This window comes from Carassius carassius, chromosome 3 (assembly GCF_963082965.1).
Source record: "Carassius carassius chromosome 3, fCarCar2.1, whole genome shotgun sequence".
Taxonomy (NCBI): Eukaryota; Metazoa; Chordata; class Actinopteri; order Cypriniformes; family Cyprinidae; genus Carassius; species Carassius carassius.
The window spans coordinates 6,296,408-6,315,302 of record NC_081757.1 but is presented as its reverse complement, the minus strand read 5'-3'; the positions used below and the strand labels follow the sequence as shown (position 1 = coordinate 6,315,302).

At 34.4% G+C, this 18,895-nt stretch overlaps 1 protein-coding gene across 6 annotated transcripts in view; it reads left to right on the top strand.

Annotated features, from left to right (window-relative positions):
* The window catches only part of pax6b (paired box 6b), a 19,157-nt gene extending 873 nt beyond the window's left edge, over positions 1-18,284 (top strand). Inside the window, exons 1-13 of one of the 6 annotated variants that reach the window (XM_059526754.1) lie at positions 2,178-2,413; positions 4,995-5,065; positions 5,270-5,323; positions 8,188-8,318; positions 8,576-8,614; positions 8,704-8,919; positions 9,169-9,334; positions 13,476-13,637; positions 13,725-13,807; positions 13,900-14,050; positions 15,043-15,155; positions 15,328-15,469; positions 16,768-18,284. In XM_059526754.1, coding sequence (XP_059382737.1) covers positions 5,311-5,323; positions 8,188-8,318; positions 8,576-8,614; positions 8,704-8,919; positions 9,169-9,334; positions 13,476-13,637; positions 13,725-13,807; positions 13,900-14,050; positions 15,043-15,155; positions 15,328-15,469; positions 16,768-16,853 — 1,302 coding nt within the window. In that variant the 5' untranslated portion in view covers positions 2,178-2,413; positions 4,995-5,065; positions 5,270-5,310 and the 3' untranslated portion in view covers positions 16,854-18,284. Of the gene's footprint in view, positions 1-2,177; positions 2,414-4,994; positions 5,066-5,269; positions 5,324-8,187; positions 8,319-8,575; positions 8,615-8,703; positions 8,920-9,168; positions 9,335-13,475; positions 13,638-13,724; positions 13,808-13,899; positions 14,051-15,042; positions 15,156-15,327; positions 15,470-16,767 lie in introns of those variants that run through there. The other 5 variants (XM_059526731.1, XM_059526716.1, XM_059526724.1 and 2 more) reach the window with 5 other exon arrangements.
* The last annotated feature ends 611 nt before the right edge of the window (positions 18,285-18,895 follow it).

Genomic DNA, 18,895 nt, shown 5'->3' with positions numbered 1-18,895 from the left:
GCCTACATGAAAAAGATAAATTAAAAATGGAAATTGGTGGTAAGAGCACTTCTTTTGCCGCTGAACTTTAGCCTGTGGCTAAACTGATAATACTGATTTATATTTATTATATAATATTTTATATTTATTTATATTTTTTCTTTTTATGAATTCACTATTTTGTTCGTGTTCTCCTGAAGAATAACGTCAGGCCCATTGCCTCCCCTCGTTCTCCTTTTCTAAAAAAGTTTTCAAAAGACACAGTGACCACTTTGCCCAAGAGCGAAAAATTAGGGATTACTTTTCACGATTTCTTCTTAGCAGTTACTAATCCCAATCGGGCTAATTGCTTTGCGCGTAAAATTGCGATCTCCGGGGTCCGTGTGATGCGCTGGGTTTGTATGGCCTGAAGGGTGATGCCCCCTGAATTAGACCACATCCTAAATACACCTCATTAACACGGAGAGGATTTACAAGTTATCTAAAGGAGGAATCAACAGCCAGGGCACAATTACAAAGCTTAGGGCATTCTTTTTATCGTCCATTTGGAACAATAAAACTGGGTTAGTATGCAGTAGTGTCTTTGCAACTATAGAATAATGGGCTACTGAAAAAAAACAGAGTACATTCAAAAATGAATTTTTTAAAGCGGATTATTGAGTATAATTGGAAAAGACCAAAACACAGATTAGTAGAGCTAATTGCGGAAACATTTGGAGGAGTAAAACCGAAACTCTGCAGGGCCTGAACAGGGACAGGGCTGTTTATGATCCGTTTCCACCGAGGCTTCTTCTTTTTCTGATATATATATATATATATATATATATATATATATATATATATATATATATATATATATATATATATATATATGTAGATAGTCTTTAACGTGGTGGCTTATTTACTATAGCTGATACACTAGCAAAAATCTAAACGTAATATGCACTATCCTGCTTGAGCTAATTTCCACCAGGGACCCGTCAGTTCCTCATGATTTTATTTTAGCTTTAAAATCACACAGCATTATAAAGCACAACTAGACAGAGGTCTTCACTGATTTCCACTCCAAGAAACAAGCTGTAAAATTAGTGAACAGTGAAACTAGGGGGAAAATTCCGTCCACGTGGACACGGAGCTAACCTCCACGCGCAGATACGGTGCAAAAGCGCGTGAGTGTCAACAAAAGCACGTGGAGAGTGTTTGCGTTTGTTTTAGCCAGTTGCACCAGGGACCATTTGCAAGTGCACTTAATGCACAGAGCAAACAGGTTCTTCTTTTGAATGCACAGCTGTCAACAGGTTGCTTTCTTGTATCAGTGTCACGGAGGGCCAGATCAGGACCTAAAAGCCTCAAGCAGCAAACAATCAATCAGGAATATTCAGTAAAAACGCAGATTTTCCTGGGAGATCGATACATTACATGTTCAAATTATAAAGAAGACGATTAAGAAATAGTGTCAGAAATTGATAGTCAATTCACAAACAATTACAAAAATACGGCAAGTAGCCTAACATATTTTATTAAACGTTAACTGTAAAATATACTCCAGTAGGCTATCCGGTTTTTATTTTTATAACTTCGAAAATTCTTTTTTTTTTTTTTTTTTTTTTTTTACAATGTAATAGTAGTAAGTAACAACAACATATAATTCTAAGATAATTTGTATTATTCAATAGCTGCTTAGGCCTATATAATAATAATAATAATTCCTTACATTTATATAGCGTGACGTGACCTGAGTTTATATTCACACTTTTGAGGGCCAACTGTAAAGAGAAAACGCATACGATAAAAGAGAGAAACATTATAAAACACTAAAAGTTATAATTAATTTGTTTTTGAGTGAACTCAAGCCCAGTGGTGAGATACAAGCAGTACCTCTCACAAATAAAGACTGAAGCAATCCAGCACTATTGCATGAAGTATTACTGAGTGAGTTTGAGAGGGGGCGCTCAGCATTTGCATGCGCGGACTGATTATTTGGTTCTGTAGTGGCCTGTTTTCTGTTCTGTGATGGCAGAGGGTCAGTGCTTCTCTAATGGCCCGGGAACAGACAGACTAAATACTGTACATCAGTACCATCACCAATCAGCATAGGTGTGTTCAGCTCTGTCTCTCTCTCTCTCTCGCGCGCGCGCTCTCTCTCTCTCTCTCTCTCTCTCTCACTGCATGTGCCTTCACTTTCTCACTCTCTCTCACTCACTCACTCCCTTCACATGCGAGCACACACACACTCTCAGTCCCTGAACAGTCCTGACATCTCCGCTCACTGTCAATCTGTGTCTCCTTCGCAGGAAATTTCCTCTCAGACAGAGGAACGCTGGAAAAACACATATTCTGAGAAGAAATTGCTATTGGAGACCAATTGTTTATTTCCCAGTTTCACCAGTTTGCTCGGAAGGGCGCAGGCGGTGGAGCAGAATGCCTCAAAAAGGTGAGTGCGCGTGTTAAAAATAAAAGTTAGTTGTTAGTATGGGATTCAGAATTTTATTGAAGTGATCCACCACATTTGTATTATTTATTATTGAGATTAGGATTACTATTAGTGGTGTTGCCGAGTAATAAATTAAAAACGTGCTCGCCTTATTAATAATTTATATGCTAACTCAAAAACTAAATAAAGCTACGCTCTCAGATTCTGCTGTATTTGTTTCTGTCTTCTTTTTAGACAGAAACCACTGCTATATGTGGATAGTAAATGTGCATCTATGAGAGTAAAGTGTTAGAAGTCACATTAGGCCCGGACGGGGAGTTTTTTTTTTTTTTTTGGCGGTGCACGGGAATGCGATGACCCGTTGAGAAAAGGTGTCAGTTTGATTCATCAGCCGAGATTTGCCTGAATCTAACGAGGACCTGCTTGTTTGTTATTCTTTGCATTTTAAGAATAGCCTATTAATATTTAGAGAGTTTACGATTTTTAAACATAGTCCAGATAATAGAGTTCAATGTTATTGGGGAAATGCACCGTCAAGACTAAAGCTTTTCACTTCTGTTAAATGTGTAGCCTAAAAATAAACATCAATATATTGCCCGAATGAAATTAACTAAATAAAATTATTTAGTAATTCACAAAATTCTATTAACTTAAACTTATTTAAGCCATAAGAGCGGACTCGTTTTTTTTAGCATCCAGTATATTCACCAGGCCTGCTTATTCTACTAAATGTACTTAGTTTTTCTATTGCATTAGGACGCTCAAGTCCTCATAAACATTGACTAAATAAATGTAGCTCCAAATAACAAAAGATTTCCTCATCGATGACAGTATAAGATGATTAGGGCATGTTAATGTCAGATCCTTCAAAACTTCCCACTGCGCTTTTGTGCTCATCCAGATGCATGTCTGCATGTGAATGATGTTTATGGAGAACACTGTTTCCTGAATAAGCATGTTTAATTAAAGCAATAGTAGTTAAGGATTACACAAACGAAAGAAATGCAGATGAGATCCTAGTTAACCTCATAAACAACAACAACAGCCTCCTATAAGGCATTAGATAAATCATTAACGGGAACACGCAGAGCCTCTATGCGCGTACAGCGAGAGCGTATTAAATTCGCAAAACAATTAAATTTTACTGTGATTAAGAGTGATTAAGAGATTTAATCGGGCACAATAGATTTTAAAGGTGTTTTGAATTGCGGGTTGGTTTTATTTCACGCAACCTTTTTTTTTTAAACAACTCTTGTTATATTAATTTTATTTAGGCTATTATGTTTTTATAGATACGACAACATCAACACTGATGAAGGCACATTTTGTACTAATGACATGTTTCATGAATAACAGCCAACCCCTAAACATTATATATTTAAATACATATGTATTAAAAAAAATGAAAGCTAAAAATATACAGGAAAAAAATGCAATATATATATATATTTAAATTGATTATGTAAGTAGTAAAAAGTTTCAATTTCGTTGTAAATTAAGAAAATGTAATAATTAATGTAAGAGATTAATGTAAATGCAATTTGCAGGAAAAAAAATCGTTACAACACTTAGTTTAAGTGTAAAAGAATGCTTATTAAAGTTAGGCTATTTAAATGTACTGATAGCTTTTATAGTTGATAAAGCTTTTTACATGTTTTACATGTTAAATGAACATTTTATCAGGCACTAGTTCTTCAGTCTTGGGAAGAGGGCGATTGGAAGCGGACACACCGTTTTTGTTATTTCAGCGTCGGGAGAGAAAATGAAACGAAAGACTTTCCTTCCCTGGGCCCCTTTTTAGCAATGTCACTGAATAGATCCTTTATTGCAATTGTTTTTTTTTCCCCAATTGAGCACCCTACTGGGCTGTTGCATCCTTTTACAACCCCTAACAACCCACACCCGTTACACAAACACCTCCAGATATTTATAACGCGAAATTACTTTTCTATATCCCCAAACAGCACAAACAGAAACACGCATTGGGGCTCGGGCACCGGGGTCATGGTCGTCAGGAAAGTGACAGTGGATGTTGTTTGTGTGTGTGTGTGTGTGTGTGTGTGTGTGTGGATGGTCGTCTGGGGGGCAGGGTGCCTTCGGCTCTTTGTATTCGAGCAAGTATTGGTACGTTTGGTGGGAAGTTGTGTTGCTAGTTGCAGAGGCCGAGTTGTGCTGGCTGGGTTTGGGTATAGAAGGTAAAAGAGGCGCATTGTTGCGCTCCAGCAGGCTTTGTTGGATCCTCTCACCCCCTCCACTTTTCAGAGCACTGATGCGAAGTAGACAGAGTGTGTCACTGTACACGGGAAGATCTAAAGAGCAACATATTATTATTATTATTATTTTATTTTTTACAGACCACCAAGACGACCAGCGTCAATTGAGACCCGAAAACTATTCTATTCTATATTATATACTTTTATATTTAATAGCGCAGATCAAGTTTTTCTATTTTATGTGCTAAAAATAAACAAATGACAGGTGCAAAATAAATAATTATATAAAATAGGCTTTGTATGCATTTAAAATAGGACTGAATACAAGTCATATTTCGCACTAATATTACTCTTTTGCTCTATCCTAGGAATGATCTAAATAGTCAGACGCGAATGAAGGGCTAAATTGTTTTAATCGGACAGTCAACTCTGTTACCAGGCAAGTTTTTAACGCTGAAATTCCCCTAGAAAGGATTTTTACCAAATACATAATTTGACTCCTTTATGCGTAGAGATGCATCGGCCGTATATGCAACTCTGCAATTGTTGTACAACTGCAAACAAAAACAAAAAAAGAAAAGAAAAAAAGAAAAAGAGTCTGATTTTCACAACTAACCCTATTTATTTCCTTTGTCATAAATAGAATACCATAACCAACCCACGTGGGAATCAGGAGTGGCGTCCATGATGCAAAACAGTAAGTGCAATTCTTATTAAGCCACTGTGTATTTTCTTATTAATAATGATAGATGTTTATTCAATGGCTGACTGATTTATTAATCTACGATTACATTTGAATTGCATTGCATTTCTGACGGGAATTAAATAACCTATTTGACAAAAAATGCAAACGTTTGGAATTATGGTAAAATTGTGAGGCGTTAAAATGCGATTTATATCTTACCTACAGAAAATTCCAACACTTTTTCATTACTTCTTCGTGTCGATATTTAAAAGAAAAGCTATACGGATGCAAACTGCATTTTACATATATGTCAAGAAATAAATGAAATGCTGATGGGGGAGGAGATGTTAATTTCTGCTTGAGTTGGTAACAAATATATGCAGCTCTGGCCCTATTAATGCAGAAAATAGTTGCCAACTTCCACAGAAGACTTGACAGTGCCGCAATAGCTAATGCACGAAACGGGACACACGAAATAGTTTGATGATTCCAGATTTTGATTTCAGGATTTTCAGTACTATCTTGAGGGGGGGGGGGGGGGGTAGAGAGAGAAGAAAGTTATGTTATTCTGTAAACGGCACAGCATCACTTAGTTTATTCATTTGTCTCTTGTGGTAGGATCAGAGGTCTGACACAAGACAAATGCTTCTGGAATTATTTATTTGTGATTATGTAATGTAATTATACATTGGTCAGTCATAAGGAAATATAAGACAGAACTCAAATACTGAATAATAAATATATGTATAGAAAGATACAGTGAGGAATGTGGCAGGATATTTTAAAATATATGTACTTAAATGTAAAAATGTATAACACATTTATATACATGCATTAACATTTTTTGTTTTAAATCTCCAATTTGGCCTGGATATTTAGGATTGATGTTTGAAATTCATAACATATGTTTCCCTATTAGTAAGGGAGCCTTACTACTGCCACCAGGCCAGATCTACAGTCCTACACTGTAGGGAATTATATGATTATTAAGACTTAACCTTTGAACTGTGAAATTACAGGCCGGGTCATGTTTCTCTGTGATGGTGACATCAATCAAATTGATTCATTTGATAAACATGCACGCCTTCTTATGTTCAAGAGTCTATTAAATCCAACTAATCCAGGAATTAGGGTGACAGAGAGGGTGACAGTGGATTATTCCACTGGATTTGGACAGATTACCACACGTTTGTTGTGCAGTATCAGTGCTTAAATAAATCAGGGTCATTAAAATCAGTCCAGTTGGATGTGGTATTTTCAATTTAGCGTTTTAACTGACCAGGTTTTATTCACGACGTTTCTGAAAAACCAATGAGTTTTTTTTCCCTCCACCGTTTCAAATTTAGATGCTCTTTTCAATGGTGCATTTCTCACAACAGGACTGTTGCAGATGTGGGGTTTGTTACAAACAGTACGACAAACTGAAAAAAAGCTTTGTCAGTTTTAATATGTTTAGAAACATGCACACCTCTGTCCTCTTGCCTGTGCATTGCCCCATAGCTAGAAATAAAACGAAGCCTCCCTTGAAGGCAACAAGATATGGTCTGATATCCAAATGTAGACAGAAAGGGTCGTTTTATCATGCTACTATTTGTCGTGATGATGCGTTTTTCAAAAGCAGAGCAGTGTCATATAAAGTGACAGTCCTGCCACAAGTACTTCAGCTGATCTTTTCAATGAGCCTTCCATGCATGATCCGAAGTGACCTCCGCCTATTTCCAGAAATTAAGCTCAAACTTGACGTGCAGCTAGCTTTATTCTAAAGACAAATGTCAGAGTCTCATCGTATTTTCCCCCCTCTTCTTCTTCTATATTTGGAGCTTATTTATTGCTTAGGAGCTCAGGCTCCTGCAGTCAGACGAGAGAGGAGCAGAGAGCTACAGCAAACACACACACACACACACTCCAGGGAGGCTTTTCATAGGGATTCACCTTTTTTTTTTTCGCTTGCTTTGAATTGACTTTTCATTGGACTTTCACATCGCATCAAAAATACACCGAACTGGTATGCGCTTTTCATATTCTACTGAGCTTTGCTTGAATATTTAGTTATTTCACACTTTGCTGTTATGATGGAAAGCATCACTGTCGAATGCTTGGTCTCTTTCAGACTGGCTGTTGTACTTGAGTGCCGATGGGTGCTTATTTATTAGGGATTTGTTAGCCTGGTGTGAACAGTCTTGCGGAAAGCTGTTCTCTTGAGGACAATTTGATTATGAAATTTCAGTTCACTTGAATGGAGATGTTCAGAATCAGGTCATTTCATAAGCCATAAGATTGTGTGCGTTGATTGATTCCTGCCTAGTGTATGACATTCAAATGTTGATTTACAGCCTTCAAAACTGTTGGTTTAACTATTGCAAAACTTGGATTGGAATATAAAAGATGGTCAGATAACGCTGATTATTGATAAGAAAAAAAAAAGATGCATTTTCATTTGTTGGTCACACTAAATCGATCACTTGACTTAATCACCAGTGAATTTTTAAAGGTCAGATCAGATAGCTTAACAAATGCACATTTTTACTTTTTCCATTGTATATTTAAGATATTTAAAATTAAGAGGCTCTTTATTATTCTTTTAAAAAATGCAAGTTGCATGTGTTTGTCACACTTATTTGTGTAAGCAACAAAATGTATTTAATGTCAAGTTATTTAGTTGTTTTTTCGCTGTTATTGTTTTATTATATTATATAACATGGACATTGTTATGTAAAAATACACTGTTTCAGTCTCATCTGACTCGGTTTGTCAGTAACGCTGATCAAAGAAAAGCTCCAAGAAGTGAAGCTTTATTCTGGACAATGGGACACCTATTGAGGGGATGTTTTGGAGGGGAAAGACGAGCCAATTTGTTATGTCTTCATGTGCCACAGGTCACAGTGGCGTCAACCAGCTCGGTGGGGTGTTTGTGAACGGCAGACCGTTACCGGACTCCACCAGACAGAAGATCGTCGAACTCGCTCACAGCGGAGCGCGACCCTGTGACATCTCCAGGATTCTGCAGGTGACCGTGAAGCCCATTTGTACATCCACAAACTTAACAGATGCTAGTGGAATAGTCAAAATCATGGTCACTTTTAATCAAGTGGTGCAAGGAAATAAAATTGATCACAACAATACAAACATTATGTATTCAAAGAACGTGCTATGCATTTGTATTGCGCAGCAATCAAACAAACAAACAAACACTAACGTAAAGTGTGACCCGAAACGTAATAAAATCATCTTAGCAATTTTAAGGCATATTTTCTGTGTTCATAGAGCCATGATGATGCAAAAGTCCAACTGGACAATAAGAACGTAAGCGTATAACCGTTTGAAGTACATTACATTATTTCAATTTAGTTTTAAATAATGTATGTGAATTGTGTATATTGCTGTCCATTCAGGTGTCCAATGGGTGTGTGAGCAAGATTTTGGGGAGATATTATGAGACCGGCTCCATCCGACCGCGAGCCATCGGAGGCAGCAAACCGAGGGTAGCGACGCCTGAAGTGGTCGGCAAAATAGCACAGTACAAGAGGGAGTGTCCCTCGATCTTTGCCTGGGAAATTCGGGACAGGCTGCTGTCTGAGGGGGTGTGCACCAACGATAACATACCGAGCGTAAGTGCAAATAACGCTTCATTTGCATCATTTGATTGTGCATACGTCATTGTGCACTTCTTACGTCAATAAAAAACTTGTGCATGCAGTTTAGATAAATATATACACTTTTACATTTATCCATGTTGCAAGAATATACAGGATTGTGAATACAAATAACATTCATGGAGAGTGCTACAGTGAAATTATATGCCACTTTAAGGCTGGAACACACAGCACTTGAGTGACGGTGTGCTTTGTACCTTTCAGGTGTCGTCGATAAATCGAGTCCTACGCAACCTGGCTAGCGAAAAGCAACAGATGGGTGCAGATGGCATGTACGACAAGCTGAGAATGCTCAACGGGCAGAGCGGCACGTGGGGGACACGCCCGGGATGGTACCCTGGTACGTCTGTGCCAGGACAACCAAATCAAGGTGAGACAATCTGAAAGCAATAAGAGCATCACTGTCAGTTGGAATAACAATAACACATAAACAACATAAAGGAACAGCAACAACAAAGTGCATCAAAAAATAAAAATAAAATAAATTTGAATGTTTATATATATATATATATATATAATATATATATATATATATATATATATATATTTATAATAATAAGAATAATCATAAAAATAACAAAATCTAAACAACAAAAGGCACAGAAAGAACAAAACAACTGCAGAAAACAAATAATATTAGAAATAAATAAAAATTAAGAATAAATAAATACATTTAATGATTATTAATAATACATTAATGATTATTAATATACATTTTGATATTCTAAATAGTTTTGACAACAACATAATAATAACAGCATCAGTATTTATCATACAATTAATAATTATTCATATTACTTTTACCATCCCATATTCTACTTTAATATTTATACTTAATTTATATGGCAATATTCATTATAATAAATTATAATATATCTTAAACTATTATTACTAATAGAAAATTGAAAAATGAAAGTATAATGTATATTAAACTTATTACTAATAGTTTAATGTTAAACTATAGAGTATATCTATATATAGTGTATAATGATGTTTATATTATACATTATAATTAATTTAGCATAATAGTATTTTAAGTAACACTTTACAATAAGATTTCATTTAACAACAGTTAACTACATTAGTTAACGTGAACTAAGAATGAAAAATACTTCTAAAGCACTTATTGATCTTATTTCATGCTAATTTTAACATTTCCTCATACTTTATTAAAATGTGTAACAGATGTATCTGTTAATATTATTTAATGGACCTGTGCTGACATGAACTAACAGCAAACAGTTGTAATTTATAAAATAACGATTTAAAAGACGAATAATTACTGTAAGAAATGTACTGCTCATTGTTAGTTAATGCATTTACTAACATTTACTAAATGGAACCTTATTGTAAAGTGTTACTGTATTTTATTATGAATTCAAAGTATTAGTTTATCTCTACAGAAAACGTGTTTGAGATATGTGAAATATTAAAAAACACATTTGCAGTCATTAGGTCTATATGTCAGTCCATCTGGAGACACATTAGATTAACATGCTAAATGTAGAATAGCGTGCCACTGGCAAACTTAGATGGGAAAAGGCCACTCATTAATTGAGGAGTTAGTGCTAATTAATCGCTCATTTCAATACGGCTTCTGTCTGGCTCTTGGATCTGCGTGACTAGGAACAGAGTTTTCGGCGGAGGTGTCCGTGCGCTACCACCTGCCCCCTCCCACTGCCCTCCACATCATTTGCGCCCCATGGGGAGTGAGAGAAAAGCCCTGTGCATCCTGGGACAAAAGATGTTTCTGTCACATGCAAGAATTTGTGACAGGCACAGCTCTGTCTCTCTGTAATTGCTCATTAGAGGTTGCTTTTTTTTTAAGGAGAGAGAGAACATGTACAAGCTTTTGGTTAGAGGAGACAATGAAAAAAAGTTTAGCTGATGAATAGTTAGTTTCTAATCAGGTTGATGAATCCGAACCCTGCGTGTGGATGTTCACAGTATCACAAACCCTATCTGAGAACATTCATTCTTGACAAGAAAACAGCAAAGGATTATTTACTAAATGCAAATAATTCACCCCTAAAGTTAAATTACTCACCCCTATGTCATTCCAAATGAACTTTTAAAGACTAATCATACAGGTTCAAAAGTCTTTGTAAATAGTGTGTAATACTGTATGGACGATTGTTATTTTGCTTTTATTAAATAATTCTTTTATTGTACTGTCATTGAGCTTAATGGCTTAAAAAATATTTTACAAAAAATTAACAGCATACAGGGTTTTATATAGTTAACTAAAACTAAACCACTGAAAACATTTTTGTTACTTGAAATAAAATAGTGTTATCAAACAAAAACTACTAAAAATGCAAACTAAAACACTTTTTTGCTTACTTGAAATAAAATAAAAGTAGTAAAAAAGAAAACAGAAAATATAAAAATAAAAACGGATTCAAAATATTAATAAAAACTAATTAATAGTGTCAATCATACAAAAATAACATGGGTTTGAAATGACGATTGTGAGATTTTTTCCCCCATTGATAGCTATTGCTTTTTAAGTTTACATCTCACAATTCGGCCTTTTTTTCATAGTATTGCATTATTTAAAGTCAGAAACGTGTTATATAAACTTCCAGTTGTGTTAAACAGTCAGAAATGCAAGATACAAACTCATGTTTGTATGAAAATGTCAGAATTATGAGCTGAATATTTTTTTTTCTCAGAAATGGGCTTTATAGCTTGAAATTGCAAGTTTATATCTCAGACATTCTGAGAGAGAGGCTAGAACTGTGACATCAAATCACAATTGTCTTTTAAATCGTTATATTCTGTGGCTGAAACAAGCTTTCATGTTAAGCAGCCTGGAATGGACTTATTCTGATTGGAGACACTTCTCTATCCCATGCTAAAGCAAGCAAAGGTCTTTCAATGGTCATCTCCTGTTGAACGTATAAATCCTAACTGGCGTTTAACAGGCCCGGCCTGGGCTTCTTTGATTAATGACAGTGGTGTGTAGAGGTTAACATACTGAACTGAAAGCTCTGTTGACTAGATCCTTGTGTTATACAATGCTGATCACTGCACGCCTCTCTTTTTGTTGTTCCTTTCCAATTGTGCCCTCGGGAGAATTTGAGCCTGACGAAAAAGGCCTGGCAGCCCATCTCTGTCTGCACAGTTTAATGGTTCCCTCATTCTTCTGGTGGTATTGTGTCATAGAGAAAAGCAGCCCTCTATTCAAGTGTTGGTGGTCACCTCAATGGGTCCCTGGACACCCATACGGTGAATAGCACTAAGAATGCCTATACATTATATGTGCTGTGTATGAAAACATCCAAGGGAGCTTGAGGATGATTCAATGTGTTTCTTTTGGCACTTTGTTATGGAACTATGCAGATGATGCTGACAATTCCTGCCCTGAATCTAGAGGCGTATTCACAACAAAGACAAATTATATTATAAATAGTGCTGTCAAACCACTAATCACATTTAATTTTTGTTTTTTGTTTTTGTTAACATAATATGTGTGCTGTGTTTATTTATTATGTATATATAAATACACACACATTTAGTATATATTTTGAAAATATGTATATACATTTATATATTTATATCATATATATTTAATATATAAACATAACATGTTTTTGTTAAATACATACATGCACGTGCTTGTATTTATATATACATAATAAATATAGACAGTACACACTCATATATTATGTTAACAAAAACTGTTAGTTTGGATGTGATTAATCGCAATGAATCATTTGACTGCACTAATGATAAATTAAAATAATAAAATATTTTATTGATTGTGGTTTTTTTTATACTTTGTCAATTATTCGTGAAACTCAGTCATGCAACAAACACAAAATCTTTTTTTATTTTTTTTTATTTGGCCATTGAATTTAAGCTAAATAAAAATCTTAAACTTAAAAAACTACTTAGAAATTGCCTTAGCAGCTAACCGTAATACATATGCTTAAGTTGAAGTATACTAAAACTCAAATAGAAATAAAAATTAAGCTATACAAAAAAATCTAGCTTAATAATAATGCAAATTAAATGAAAAGAGCACAGGTAACACTTTACAATAACGTTCAGTTTGTAAACATTAGTGAATTGCAAATTATTTTAACATGAACTAATGAAGAAAAATACTTCAAACTTATTATTCTTAGTTAATTTCAGCATTTACTAATATATTATTCAAATCAAAAGTTGTACCTGTTAATATTTATTGGCCTTGAGCTAACATGAACTAACAAAGAACAGCTTTATTTTTATTAACTTACAAATAAAGTGAATAATTATATAACAAATGTATTGCACATTGTTAGTTAAATGTTAGTTAATGCATTAGGTGAGGTCAACTAACAGAATCTTACTGTAAAGTATTACCAAAGCACATAACAAAATTTACTAAACCTAAGCTAAAATTAAAAAGAAAACATTAAAAGAAAATAACACTGATGCAACATGACGCGAATTGACTAAAGGTTATGAAAATATAGAGAGTGTGATCTACAATTTTACAATTCTTTCATCTTTTTTTTTTGCAGATGGTTGCCAGCAACAGGACAACGGAGGCGAGAACACTAACTCCATTAGCTCAAACGGCGAGGATTCAGATGAGACTCAAATGCGCCTGCAACTGAAAAGAAAACTGCAAAGAAACAGAACGTCGTTCACGCAGGAGCAGATCGAAGCCCTGGAAAAAGGTGAGCATCAAGCGTAAGCATTAACAACAAGTGTCTGCCATACCCAGCATGCTTAACCCAGTAACATGCTTTCACATCGGTTTTTAGAGTTTGAAAGAACCCACTATCCAGATGTTTTCGCAAGAGAAAGACTTGCAGCAAAAATCGACCTCCCAGAAGCTAGAATACAGGTGAGGACATTAGTGCAACTTTAAATCCATGACATCCACTGCATGTTTGCTGTTGCTATTGTTTACATCCGCTGGTCTTCTCTGTGTCGCAGGTTTGGTTCTCAAACAGAAGAGCGAAATGGAGGAGGGAAGAGAAGCTGAGGAACCAGCGACGACAAGCCAGCAACTCCTCCAGTCACATTCCCATCAGCAGCAGTTTCAACACAAGCGTCTACCAGGCAATCCCACAACCCACCACTCCTGGTAAATGACACACCACAACCTAAACATACAAGACGTGCAATAATGTCTTCACACCGAGGTCCAAATGTTCTGATGCAAACAACATTTTAGATCTTTCACACAAATATTGTATAACAGATGTCAGAACAATTAATTTGAATTTTTATTATGAAAACAAAAATTAACATAGCTCTGAATGATCTACTCGCTCGAGTCATTTAGTTGCATCAAACTTGGTGTGCAGAGGCTTTACTTTTTGTTAGATTTCTTTTCTCCTGAAATAAGTCTTAAGAATATAATATAATAGTTTTATTTTACTATTTATATTAATTATATTTATTTTATTATTTTTCATATTATATATATATACATATATATATATATATATATATTAAATGTTTTGTATGTATATTTATTCACATGGAACTCATTGTTAACTAAAACAAAAACTAACTAAACTAAAATAAATACATAAATATTAGTTTTAAAAGCACATAATATAATTTAATTATTTATAAAATATGTATTTATTTTATTATTTATGTTAATTATATTTATTTATTTTATTATTTTTATTTATCATTACATATATTAAATGTTTTGTATGTATACAAAATAATGATAAAATAATTTTGTGTCAGTTATTCACATGGAACCTATTGTTAACTAAAACAAAAATGAGCTAAACTAAAATAAATACATAAATATTAGTTTAAAAAGCACTTCAACCATGATAAACTGTTTTTCCATCATTTAAAATTATTTTCCAAAAGCATCATGCAAAACATCATCCTTGGGTTAAACAAATTTTATTCAACAAATGTTGGATGTAGAACAGTTAATTCAAGCTACAATTAAAGAAAAATCATTTAGTTGCCTCAAACTTGGTCTTTTGGTAGAGTCACTCCAGCTATTTTAATCTAACTCTTACATAACTAAAGGATGACATTTTTGAGTATGCTATATTTACTTGATAAAATGTATAAACCATGTAATTTGTTTGTCTTTACCAGTTTCCTTCACAACAGGGTCAATGCTAGGCCGATCAGACACGGCTCTGACCAACACGTACACGGGTTTGCCTCCGATGCCCAGCTTCACAATGTCTAACAACCTGTCTATGCAAGTGAGTAGCGTCACAAACACTCGTTTCCTCCTCTACCCTTGATAACTGGATTATTGTGCTGTGTGTGATGCTTCCTTAAGTGTCTCCCATTCCATCATCTAACTCAAACTCCTCTGTGTTATGGATACTAAACAGCTATATATTTATATACATATATTCTTGTTTTTTATAGCCAAGCCAGACATCTTCCTATTCCTGCATGCTGCCCACCAGTCCGTCCGTGAATGGGCGAAGCTACGACACATACACACCCCCTCATATGCAGGCACACATGAACAGCCAAACAATGGCAACTTCTGGTACCACCTCAACAGGTAGGCAGAATACGTTCAATGTGCGTTTAACAAACTCGCCCTTGATCAACTGGCACATTTATACTACCCCTTCAGAAGTTTAGAGTTAAAAAGATTTGTGATTTGCAAGAAATGAATAGGAAGGATGCATTACATTGACCAAAAGTGACAGTATATGGACATTTATAATGTTACAGAAGATTTGTATGTGACCCTGGGCCACAAAACCAGTCTTAAGTCGCTGGGGTATATTTGTAGCAAAAGCCAAAAATACTTTGTGTGTGTCAAAATTATTACTTTTATGACAAAAAATCATTAGGATATTTAGTAAAGATCAAGTTTACTATCGTAAATATATCAGAACTTTATTTTTGATTAGTAATATGCATTGCTAAGAACTTTAATTTGGACAACTTTAAAGTAGATTTTCTCAGTATTTAGATTTTTTTTTGCATCCTCAGATAAAAAAAAATGAACACTTAAAAATGCTGTTCTTTTGAGCTTTCTACTCAAAGAATGCAGCACAACTGCACAACATTGATAGTAATAATAAATGTTTCTTGAGCAGCAAATCATCATATTAGAATGATTTCTGAAGAATCATGTGACAATGAAGACTGGAGTAATGATGCTAAAAATTCTGCGCTGCATCACAGGAATAAAGTAAATTTTAAAATATTTAAAAATACTAAAAAGTTATTTTATTTTGCAATAATGTTTCGCAATAGTTATATTTTTGCTGTCAAATAAATGTAGCCTTAGTGAGCATAAGATACTTCTTTTAAAAACATTAAAAAAATATTTTAAAATAAATGGTAAAAGTGTATATACATATGCTCTTCTACCAATTTATCATTCACATTTTCTATAAATTGCCCTAAAATTCTATTTCATTTTAAATGCATGATTTTGTGTGTCAAAAATTGTGTTTCTTTGTTTCTCACCCATTTTATGTACCGTTTTTTTTCCTTCACAGTCCCTTTCAGTGAAACATAATTTTTAAATATTTTAAAAATCTAAAGAACTTTTTCCATCATAAAGAGTCTTTTGTGCAATGGAAAGATTCCATGGATCTTCAATGAACCATCAATGCCAATATAGAACACCTTTATCTTAAATAGGGTTGAAAAAGCATTTTTCTTAAAACAACAACAACAACATCCCTTTCAATGTTTGAAACCTGTTTGTTACAGAGCATAAAAAATATGATAACACTTAGCGGACAACACCAACTTCTCAATCCAGGTTCATACATAACATCAAAGCTTAAAGTTTGCAAACGAACATGTTTCTGACCTATATTCAATCTCTATTTACAGGACTCATCTCCCCAGGAGTATCTGTCCCTGTCCAAGTTCCCGGAACTGAGCCAGACATGTCTCAGTACTGGTCAAGATTACAGTAAAGAAAAGAGTTACTTCGCCCTTTGACTTCCACACAGAGACTAAGAGAGAACCTGGACCTCTGCAGCAGTATTTCCACAAACACACGGACACACACAAATACCAGGACGAGGAACCATGTGGACTCGTCACGGTCTGGAAACTTTGCGGCACTACCTTTAAGAGGAACAGCGGACGCTTATACTTAATGGAACAAAAACAACAAACCTCTGCTACATCCACGATCTCCATTTTTATTTTTTCCGTATTTGTACATTGGCATTTACAAGTAAACACGAAAAGACAATTCAACAGCCAAAAATATGTTGGTCTCGCATCCATTTGAATTGGCGGAGAACCATATATTGTGACTGTTTTCTAATATCAGGATTACGGATCAGACTTCAGGCCCATATCAAAGCAGCGAAGCAGAAACATACCAACAGGAAACGCCTATTCGTAGATATTTTCAACCCACAACGGCTTCAATTAATAACACTATTGTATCTACAAAAGGAACAACAGCCATTATGTAAATTACTGAGGACTTTATAATTACGTATATGGGTTTGGAGTTGGGTAGACGGATTCTTGTGCTTGATCATTTATAACTGTGACGTCAGAGGAACGGGAAGTTATAATACGGTAGAGTTTGCAATCAAAATAACATTCATCCATTTTGCTTCTGTCCAATTGTAAGTATTTGTTCTCCCTAGAAGTTTCCTCACGGAATTATCGCGGAACATAAATATATTCTCACTTTTATTGCCCCCGAGAAAAAAATCTATAAATGTTTTATACGGATTTTCATGCATCGTTAAAAAAAGGGGGTGGGGGGGAGGGGACATGTCTTTAGGTCAGGTACACGTTGTCTATTAGGTATAGATGTATTATAGTGTCCTACAGTCAAATAATTTTGTGAGACTAGAAATATTTAATTCCGATAATTATGATTAAAAATGCTTGACAGAGTAAAAAATGAATAAATAACAAAAAACGTAAGTGTTTGGCAGTTGTTTACAAGTACATATCAGACTTTAACCATTGTTGATTGTAAAAACAGACCAAAGCCTTTGTATTTCATCTATTACACAACAATCTTAATCTTCAGTTTTTTAGCGTTAGTCTTGTGTTGCGATACATTTTGTAAAGGAAACAAGTTGTTTTACATTCTAGTACACTAGCTTCGACTATATATGGCTGCGGCTTAATCACGCAGTCCTTTATTTATGATCGACAACCATTTGTGGATTTAAAAACATGTTGACATCTCTTGAATTCTGCTTTTTTTTGTGTGTGTACCTGAAACATGAACACTTGTAATGGTTTTTGTGTCAGAGCAATGCTTTGGAAAACGAAAGGTCTACCCTGTCTTGCAGATATTTCAATTTAACTTTATTTAAAAGCTTTCTAAATGTATTTTGTGAAAACTATTAAAAACATTTTGTACAGTATCCATCGCTTTCTCCGTGATTTTTCAAAATGCAGAACTTTTAAATACGACTCCTAATGAAAACGAGCATCATTTTCAAGAAAATCATTGAGAATTTTAAACATTTTTCCAATATTTTTTACCAAAATGCTGAACTTTAATGACTACAAATGAAAAGAGCATACTTTTCAAGTAAAATCACTTAGAATTATTATTTTTTCTTGATGATTTTCCAAAACTGCAGAACTTTTAATACGACTCCTAATTAAAATAAGTGTAATTTTCAAGAAAATCATTTAGAATTATTTTTTATTTCTTCATGATTTTTCAAAAATGCAAAACTTTTAATACGACTCCTAATGAAAACAAGCATCATTTTCAAGAAAATCATTTAGCATATTTTTTTCTCTTTTAATGATTTTCCAAAAATGCAGAACTTTTAATAAGATTCTTAATGAAAACAAGCATCATTTTCAAGAAAATTTATTTCTACACAATTTTCCTAAACTGCAGAACTTTTAATACGACTCCTAATGAAAACAAGTGTAATTTTCAAGAATATAACTGTGAATTGAAAAAATTCTGTTTCTTTCTTCATCATTTTCCAAAAATTATGAACTTTTAATACGATTC